Source organism: Zootoca vivipara, chromosome 8 (genome assembly GCF_963506605.1).
Source record: "Zootoca vivipara chromosome 8, rZooViv1.1, whole genome shotgun sequence".
NCBI classification, from domain to species: Eukaryota; Metazoa; Chordata; class Lepidosauria; order Squamata; family Lacertidae; genus Zootoca; species Zootoca vivipara.
In genome coordinates this window covers 12,296,484-12,305,449 of record NC_083283.1, presented here as the reverse complement: position 1 = coordinate 12,305,449, position 8,966 = coordinate 12,296,484, and the positions used below count along the sequence as shown (strand labels likewise).

General features: G+C 44.6%; 1 protein-coding gene across 1 annotated transcript; it reads right to left on the bottom strand.

Annotated features, from left to right (window-relative positions):
- Positions 1 to 264: 264 nt before the first annotated feature.
- Positions 265 to 7,041, bottom strand: LOC118089894 (kelch-like protein 12). The gene is made up of 4 exons (XM_035125014.2): positions 6,963 to 7,041; positions 5,391 to 5,469; positions 3,991 to 4,212; positions 265 to 1,771 (listed from the first exon to the last, which is right to left on the bottom strand). The coding sequence occupies exons 1-4, from the start codon at positions 7,039 to 7,041 to the stop codon at positions 265 to 267; spliced, it is 1,887 nt and encodes a 628-aa protein (XP_034980905.1).
- Between the last annotated feature and the right edge of the window lie 1,925 nt (positions 7,042 to 8,966).

Sequence of the window (8,966 nt, the reverse complement as noted above, 5' to 3'; positions counted from 1 at the left end):
AGATTCTACATCCCTGACTTGGAGAATACCAGAATACAAAATTCAAGGAGAATGTGGGGATTTTTATTAAGCTTCCAGGACAGGTGTAAGCTTTTCTGTTTCTGTTGCCCTCAACCCCATCATTCTGAGGGCAGCACCAATGAAATAAATGGGAGCTGGAGGCAAAGCAAAGTCCTACTTTTAGATGAGAGACAGACCTTTATTATGGGAGTCCATTCCTAAAAACACAGGGAAGCATATGGAGCCTTGGAAGCGTTTGGGGGATCATCTTCCACCCCAACAGCAGTTAAGGCTGCAGCCCTCTCGAGAGGAAGAGGAGCTCAGCTGCTTCTTGACATCATCCACCCCGGACACCGCTGGGCTCAGTGCGGCGCCAAACAGAAGGAGCTGGATTGGTTTTTTGGGCATCTTCAGGGGTGCGATGCTGGAGATTCTCACCTGGGAAGCCGTCGTGGGGATTTCCTCAGGGCATCGGGTCCAGCTTGTGTCCTCTGGAACCCAGCTGTAAATTGTATTATAGGAGCGATTTTCGTCCTTGCCCGCCAACAGGTAGATCTTACCTTGCCATTCCACTGCGCAAGAAAAAGCCAAGGCTACCGGTAGCTCTGGGACAGTGACTTCCCAGCTCACCCTGCCATTCTCAAGGAGGTAGAAGCTCCCTTTGGTGCAGTTGGGGAGCTCCTCAGTGGCCATGGCGCTCTGGACCAGGAAATTGCCCCTTTCCTCAGTGTACCCACCAAAAACATATATCCCGTTACTGACCGAGACAGCCGCTGCACCGTAGCAGGCAAAGTCCATGGGCACCTCATTCCACCAGTCAGCATTTGTGTCATAGATCAGAAGCCCCTTGTAGCTCCTGGAGGCTTTTCCCCCTACAAGGTAAAGCTTATTCCTGAGCACAGTTGAAGCTGGGTACATCACGGCAAGGGGCAGGCTAGAGATAGGGGCCCAGGCATTCTGCTCGACACTGAAGGCCTCTGCAGAAGAGAGAGGGCCGGTATCGTTGCAGCCTCCGACAGCGTAGAGCTTTTTGTCACAGGCCAGAAAGGGGTGGACGGCCCGGGCTGTGAACATGGATGGGAGTTGTGTCCATTGGCTGGTCAAGGAATCGTATTGATGCAGAGTGTCAACAAAAGAGCCATCGGCCTTCTGACCTCCGGACAAGTAAAGCTTGCAGCCTGTGGAGGCGCATCCAGAGTAGCTCAGGTACTTCAGCGGTGGCAATGTCTCCCACTTCTCTGCGTTGGGGTCGAAACAGTACAGGTAAGATTCTGGGTCATCTCCATCCTGGGTCCTGCTCTCGTCGACCTTCAGGCAAGCAAGGCAGTCGTTGTACATGCCCTTCCTGAGCCCGCCACTCGCTTGGAGCCTCCCTGCCCCATCCAGCTCCTTCCACTTCAGACGCACGTGCTTGTAGTACTCTGCGGTGTCCGCCTGGACGTCGACGAGCTCTTCGTGGGTGAGGAGTGAAAAGCGGACATGTCCAAGGAGCTCCTTGTACAGCGGGAGGCGCAGGGAGGCCGCAGACTCCACCCAGTTGCGCACAGCCTGGTAGACGATCAGCTCAGAGGGTACTTCCAGGTTGTCTGAGGAGATGAGGCTGATTAAAGCTTTGGGTTCCAGGTTCAGGAAGGCTTCCTGCTTAGCGAGGGGCACAAAGTGTTCCTTGATGTAGCACGAGGCTGCGTCGAGCAAAGGTTGGTGGTTGTGCTGATGAGCCAGGCTGTAAAGGCTGAGGCAGTTGTTCATGGAGATGTTCATCTCAAGAAACCTGGCAGGGAAACAAAAGAGATGCCATCAGTTTGAGAGACCATTGCCTTCTCCCATTGAAATGTTTGAATGAAATGGTGGACATGCGAAAAAGTTAAAAGATTTTGGGAAATGATATACAATGAATTGAAAAAGATTTTTAAATATACCTTTCCCAAAAAACTTGAAGCTTTTCTATTAGGACTTATAGGACAGGAGATTGTGAAAGAGGATCAAGTATTATTTAAGTATGCGACAACCGTGGCTAGCCCAAAAATGGGAAACTCAGGAGTTACCGACGATTGAAGAGTGGCAGACAAAAATGATGGATTATGCGGAATTAGCAAGACTGACTAGCAGGATCCGAAACCAGGGAGAGTCAAAGTGCCAAAAGGACTGGAGTAAATTTGTGGATTATATGGAGAAGAACTGTAGAAGTTTAAAGACACTTGCAGGACTGAAATAAATCCTACGAACTGATTTTATATAGAAGGAATAAAGAAACTGCAAGACAGGAATGGACAGGGGGGGAAAACCGATTGGGGGGAGGGAGGGAAGGAAGTCAAAGCTCGGCAGAGCAAAGAAAACTGTAATAATTGATAAGATGTTTAGAAGAAAAATTTTGTGTTTATTATGTTTATGTTGTGTTTGTTGTTGTTTGTTTTGTTATTGTTTAAATGTGTTTAATTGGAAAATTTAATAAAATGTCTCTCTCTCTCTCTTTTTTTTTAAAAGAGAGAAATGTTTGGATGAAATATTGCTCTGGGAATTACGCATCTCCCCATGTTGATTCCCCCCCATTCTCTCAACAGAAACATTGAGCAGTTAACAGAGGGGTAGAGCCAACATAGTGCCTCCCCTCCCTGATGCTGTAGACTACAGTTTCCATTATCCCTTCCTATCTTGGCTGGGGCTGCTGGAAACCGTAGTCTAAAACATCTGGACAGACCATGTTGGCTACCCTCGGGCTACCAATATCAATAAAAAATAATTCTATCAACATCATAATGATATGCACAGAGTAACAGTGTCAGCAAGAAGGTTGATTACATTCCAAAGAACCCTCATGCCTAAATGAGGCCAATAAAGGAGGCAGGCGAAAGCCATTTGGGAAAGAGTTCCTTAACTGTGGGGTGCTGCCACCAAAAAGGCCCTGCCATCTATATTGGTGGTTCCCAAACTTGTTTTCTCATGGACCACTTGTCTTGGCAGGCCACTTAATATTTTTTCCTCTGGTTGTTGTAGCAATTGTAATGGAATGTGCTAGACACTGTGCGGTTTTTAACTGTATTTTTACAGTGGGTCATCTGTGGACCACAGTTGGGGAACCCCTGATCTATTCAATATTTATGTATAGGATTTTAAAGGGAATGATAAGAATATCCTCTGACTAATGTTTGGGTTGTTTGGATTCTCCAAGACTTCCCAGTGGTTTTTCATATGACTAAACCATCCACTCAGTGAAGAGCTTCTCTTGCACTTGATGCAGAAGCTGCAGTTAGTGCGCAATGCTGCGGCAGGTGTTCAGAGTGCAAAGTTGCGCTCTGTCCCACAGGCACCTGGTTGGCCAGTGTGCAAACAGGATGCTGAACTAGATGGGCCTTTGGCCTTATCCATCAGGTGTCCTCTTACACCCATATGTTCTTAGGTGTTCAGTTTGCTATCCTTGGGAATGTGACAGTCTTGCAATGTGCGCAAAAGTTTTAAAACGGAATGGGGCGACTTCCTTGCTGTCAGGGGCTGGTCTGGAGCAGAAGATTGGGAAATGCAATCACAGGGAGATCAGCTCCTAATAGAAGAGGAGGGGGAATGTCCCCACCTCCTGCTTCCAGCATTTCCAGAAGCAGAGAGACAGGCAGACACAGAAGCTGTACAGTTGAGAGAGGAGCTACCCAGCTATGAGATAGTAGCTAAGCAACCAGAAGGGAGGGAGCAGCTGGGCAATACATCAATAGGGAGTAGGGGGAACCCCCTCCCTCCCCCTAAACTCAGAGGTCTGAGCGTGTCAGAGAACAAAGGAGACACGGGGGGGGGACTTCCCGCTGGCACGCTTCTTGCTGAGGAAGTCAGGGGGAGAAGTCAGAGTAGGCAATTGATATCCTTACGGAGGGTTGCCTGTTTGTGCTTGCAACATAATGCTCTAATAGAAGGACTTTTTAGTTCTTATCAGTGAGACGGGAGAGAGGAACTCCTGTACTTCTTTGTATAGTGTCTTAGTTTTATGATGTTAGCGGGGCTAACCTTCCAGCTGTTTCTTTCAGTGGAAGGATCTGGAGCTTGCTAGCTGCAGTAAAGAGGTCCTGGGCAGTATCTGCAGTGAGAGTCACCTCTTCTGTGTAGAGATAGTCCAGGAGGCAATGGAGTGTGGAAGCAGTGATGTCCTCAAGCTGGATCTCCCCGTTGTGTGACTCAGAATGGAGGAACATATCTCTGAAATAAGGACTGACTGACGCCAACAGCATCCTGCATTTGGAAAGAAGAAACGTGCATGCTCTTTATTAACTATATTTACTAGACAGGGAACCCTCCCCCCCCCCCGGTATTATTGCCGTCTCGGCATTGTGCAGGGAAAGAGTAAAGCCAGGTAAAATCACAAAAAAACTAGAAGAAGCTTCAAAATGCAGTTTTAAAACACCAGAGGGTAAGGTGTGTTACAAACAGCAGAAGTAGAGAATTTAGAATTTAATAGCAGCACTGGGAAAGTCTGGGAGAATGAAAAAGGTTTTTGTTTTTGTTTTGGTCTGGCACCAAAAATACATGGAATGAGTTTCCAGGTGGGTCTATCAGGGGAGAGCATTCTATATATGTGGAGCCACTAATGAGGAGGCCATGAATCATGAAAGGGAACAAGAAGATTCTCTGACTAATGTTCTTTTTCCTTTTTGGCCATTGAAAAGGGGGAGTTGTTTGGATTCTTTAAGACCTCTCAGTGCTTTTTCATTTGACTGACCATCCAGTCTTCCTGGACCTTTCTCAGGTTTAGGACAGAGTGGCACTATATTGTGGGGTGCCACCCCTACCCCTCTGGGTGCTTTCGGAAGGTAATGTGGAGTCATCGCTGCTCTAACTAGCGACTATTCTCCTGTGGGATATCACAAGGTTCCTAGCACTGGAGAAAAATCTGCATTCAGATGCAAGGAGTCCCTTGATTTGAACGGTGGTGGCAAGACTCTGTTTCTCTCTTTTCCATCCAATTCAGCTGTCCTTGTGTCTTCCTGGATTGCCTAGATGCTATTCTGGACAGAGTGAGACCTAATAGGTTAAAACTCAAGGCAGATGTGACAGAGGTGATGATAACTGGCAAGCCTTGGGGCTGGGCTGCTTCCTCCAGCCTGCTGCCCTCCAGAAGTTTTGGACAGCAACTTCCACCATCCCAGACTATTGGCCATTCTGGAAGCCACCAGAAGGGCAAGAGTTAGATAGGGGATTTATATTTCTGGATACAAGCACTGAGTATGGCTCAAGTCCTAGAACTTCCACAGGACCACATGGGACCTGAAAGCCATTTAGACCAACCTGCTGAAATGTTCCCCCTACATAAAACAACATTGTCCCTGTCGTGGTGGGAAATAGGCCAGGATCAAAACAAGTTTTGTTTTGTCTGCGAGGGGTTACCACTGCCTGCAATGGTATAGACTCACCTGTGGCAAGGAAAGCTCTTTCCTTCCACGCCCAAGGTGACATCGCATAGCTGCTGGGTCTGGTATAGCTGTTTCAAGCCTTAAAAAGAAGAAAGGAAACGAAGCTGTTGCTACTCTTTCTTTCTCCACACAACAGTGAGAGTTTGGGGGAAATGGAATTATAGAACCGGAAGGAGCCCTGAAGCTCATCTGGTCTAACCCTGAAGCTCAGCACAGGCTCTGTAATGTAGAATGTAGCAACAGCTTCCCTGACAAGTAGCCATATAGCTCTGCTTAGATACTATTTGTGGAGAGCCCACCACCTCCCAAAGCAGTCTGTTTTACATCATCATCATCATCATCATCATCATCATCATCATCATTATCATCTTTTTTATTCTATTTTCTATTCACCCCCATAGCCTTTACATAGTTTCATGGTAACATATTTTACAGTTTATATTTTTTCCTTCATTAATACAAATCTTATTTCATAAATTACATTTTCCAATCAGTCAGATTTAACATTTGTATTATAATATCATTCCTTTTGTTGACGTCCATTCTTCCTTTGCTGTCTTTTTGTTTCAAGTTTATCTCGTGCATTATTTAACCATATTTATATAATTTTCAAATATTGTCACATTATACCACGTTATACACATTATACAGTCTGTTTTACTTCTGAGCATCAGGATGTTTCTCATAAACTGTAGTTTGGGAATCTTTGCCTCCCTGCAATTTCCACCCATTGGTTCTAAGTTCTCTGGAGCAACAGAGAATAAGTCTGCTCCAACGTTTGCAAAGACAGTATTTCAGATACAGTGGTACCTCTACTTACGAATAACTCTACTTACGAATGTTTCTACTTACGAACGGAGCTCCGTCCGCCATCTTGGATGTGGTTTAGATAGGATTTTTTCAACTTACGAATTTTTTCTCCCAATGCATTCCTATGGGATTCGACTTACAATTTTTTTTGACTTACAAATGTGAGTTCAGAACGCATTAAATTCGTAAGTAGAGGTACCACTGTATCTGAAGGCAACTGTCATGTCCACCTCCCAACCTTCTCTTCTTGTGGCTTACCACACCCAACTCTACCTTTTTTCTTTTTGGGTGAAATCGTTTTTATTTGATTTTATGAATATAAATTTATAACAAAACCAAATACATATCCATATAGAGAGATTTCTCGGGATCTCAAAACTTCCCCCCATCTGATCCATGGGTCCTATTGTCAACGTTTTCAACTGCATATTATTACATAATCTACATTTTAGATCTACCCACATGGCCCATAGTATTTGTTACATTACAAGTGAGATTAAAATCCTGCTAATGTTTTCATCTGCTTACAGTGGCCTCCTAAATAAATTATATTTTTTTCCGATTCTTTCTTGAAGTTCTAGTCTTCTGGGTCTCAGAGCTTTCCGGCCAGTTTTGCCATTTTGGCATAGTCTAACAGCTTGGTTTGCCATTCCTCTCTTCTTTCCACCCCAACTCTTCCAACTGTTCCCTGCTGGACTTGGTTCCCACCACCCAAGAGCGGTCCGTCCCATTTCCCACTGCTCAGGAGAACTTGAGACTTACCCTGACATAAATAGGCTTCATGAGACGGAAGAGGTTTTTCTATGCCATCCTCTTCGTCGCTATCCCTCAGGGAATCCATTATCTCAGCCTCTAAAAAAAGGCTCAGGGATCACTCGGCAGCTTCATCACATTCACCTATCTGGAAATAGAATTAGACTACAGAACTCGAACAGCCTTTCCCACTAACTCAGCCTTGTGGGGTGTAGTGTTTAAAGTGTCAGACTAAGACCTGGGAGACCAGGGTTCAAATTCCCACTCAGCCATGAAGTTCACTGGATGACCTTGGGCCAGTCACTGCCTTTCAGCTTAACCTACCTCACAGGGTTGTTGTGGGGAATTCAGTGAGAAGGGGCAGAACCATGTACACCACCTTAAGTTCCTTGGAGTAAAGGTGGTATATAAATGCAATTTTAAAAAAAATACTTCCCCAACTTGGGATCAGGCATCCCCAAACTGCAGCCCTCCAGATGTTTTGGCCTACAACTCCCATGATCCCTAGCTAACAGGACCAGTGGTCGGGGGAGATGGGAATTGTAGTCCAAAAATCTGGAGGGCCGAAGTTTGGGGATGCCTGCTCTAGATGTTTCTGATTACAATCTAGCTTTAGCATTGGCCAGCATGACAAATGGTCAGGGGCGATGGGGTTGTCCAAAACATCTAGAGGGAACCCGATTAGGGAATCCAAATTCTTGAAATCCCAGTGTTATGTACTGAGCTGAATCCTAGAACAATAGGATTCAGAATACATAACACCCAGGCTATGAAATCTTTCTCAGTTCCACCACATCCTGCCTCTTAGAGCATGGTGCTGATAATGCCAAGGTTGCAGGTTTGAGGGTCCCTTCCAGCTCTGCAATTTTTGTAAGAGGTTTTTTGGATTATTATTTTTTTGCAACTTATGCATCAAATGGGGTAACCAATTTGGCTGCCCCAAAATCATATTGCCACAAAATATAGAATTTGTTTCCAAAGGGAAAGGGAGTATTATGGCGATCGTCTAGGATTCAGCTTCCCGTTCCTTTCCAAGAGTTTCCAGGAGCTTCTGATCTGGAATTTCTCACAGATGTTTGGTTTACTTTTAACTTTTTTTGGGGGGGGACATTTGATTTTTTTAAGGACACTTTTTAATTTAATTGCTAACATGCAAACATAGTGTAGCAGGGGCCCAATGGGCCCCAGTTAAGGTGATAATGTAGACCCCTATAAATCCTGGAATATGCTTATAATAGAAGTTACGGTAACCTGTTGATGATTTAGCAAGATGCCGTTCTTTTACTAGAACAAAAGGTCAGCCAACACGCAAATCACAAAGATATAATTCATAAGCTAGAACACAAATTGTTACATGGTACACGTAACACAGGTTCCCAACACGCATATTATCTCACAATGTAGCATATTATTGAGAATCAAAGGCCTAGTTAGCAATGCTTATTGCGCATGCGTATTAGATTAGGTAATGACATACGTATTAAATATGAAATGAGATAATGATGAATATTAAATATTAAATGATGTAATGCTTTATGTGATTGGTTAAATCAAAATCCTTTGTCTGAAATGTTATAAATTCCTGCCCGACCTTTGGGCGGGGTTGCAGTTTTGCGAAAAGATTCGACTGTAACCTTATTGCTTTGCAATAAACATAATGGACTCCTAACTCCTCTTGACTCTGAGTTTTATTGGCCTAACTCAGAAGATAAGCCTTTTTTGGCTTACAACATTAGTACCTGCAGATATGAACATAATCGTTTCAGACCGCAGCATTGCAAAGTTATTTTGTTCTCATGCATCTCCTAAAGAGGGGATACATGATATCACAATACATTTTCTCATTAAAAAAAAAGGTCTCCCGCCATGTGACCACCTGATACTGTAAACTTTCATGTTTCCTGCCTCTAAGAATGGAGACCCCCAAGGTTACCCAAAGACAATTTGCTGCCTCTGGTGAAGGACAAAATGGTGCCCCCCTTCCTAGTCCACCTACAAAAGATGGCCAAAATG

What these genes read in the sequence shown, in the direction of transcription:
- LOC118089894 (XM_035125014.2), bottom strand. Translation starts at nt 7,041, where the DNA reads ATGGATTCCCTGAGGGATAGCGACGAAGAGGATGGCATAGAAAAACCT. An exon ending in TGAAGCCTATTTATGTCAGG is followed by an intron (nt 5,470 to 6,962) that starts GTAAGTCTCAAG and finishes CTTCTTTTTAAG; the next exon opens with GCTTGAAACAGCTATACCAG. An exon ending in AAGAGCTTTCCTTGCCACAG is followed by an intron (nt 4,213 to 5,390) that starts GTGAGTCTATAC and finishes TTCCAAATGCAG; the next exon opens with GATGCTGTTGGCGTCAGTCA.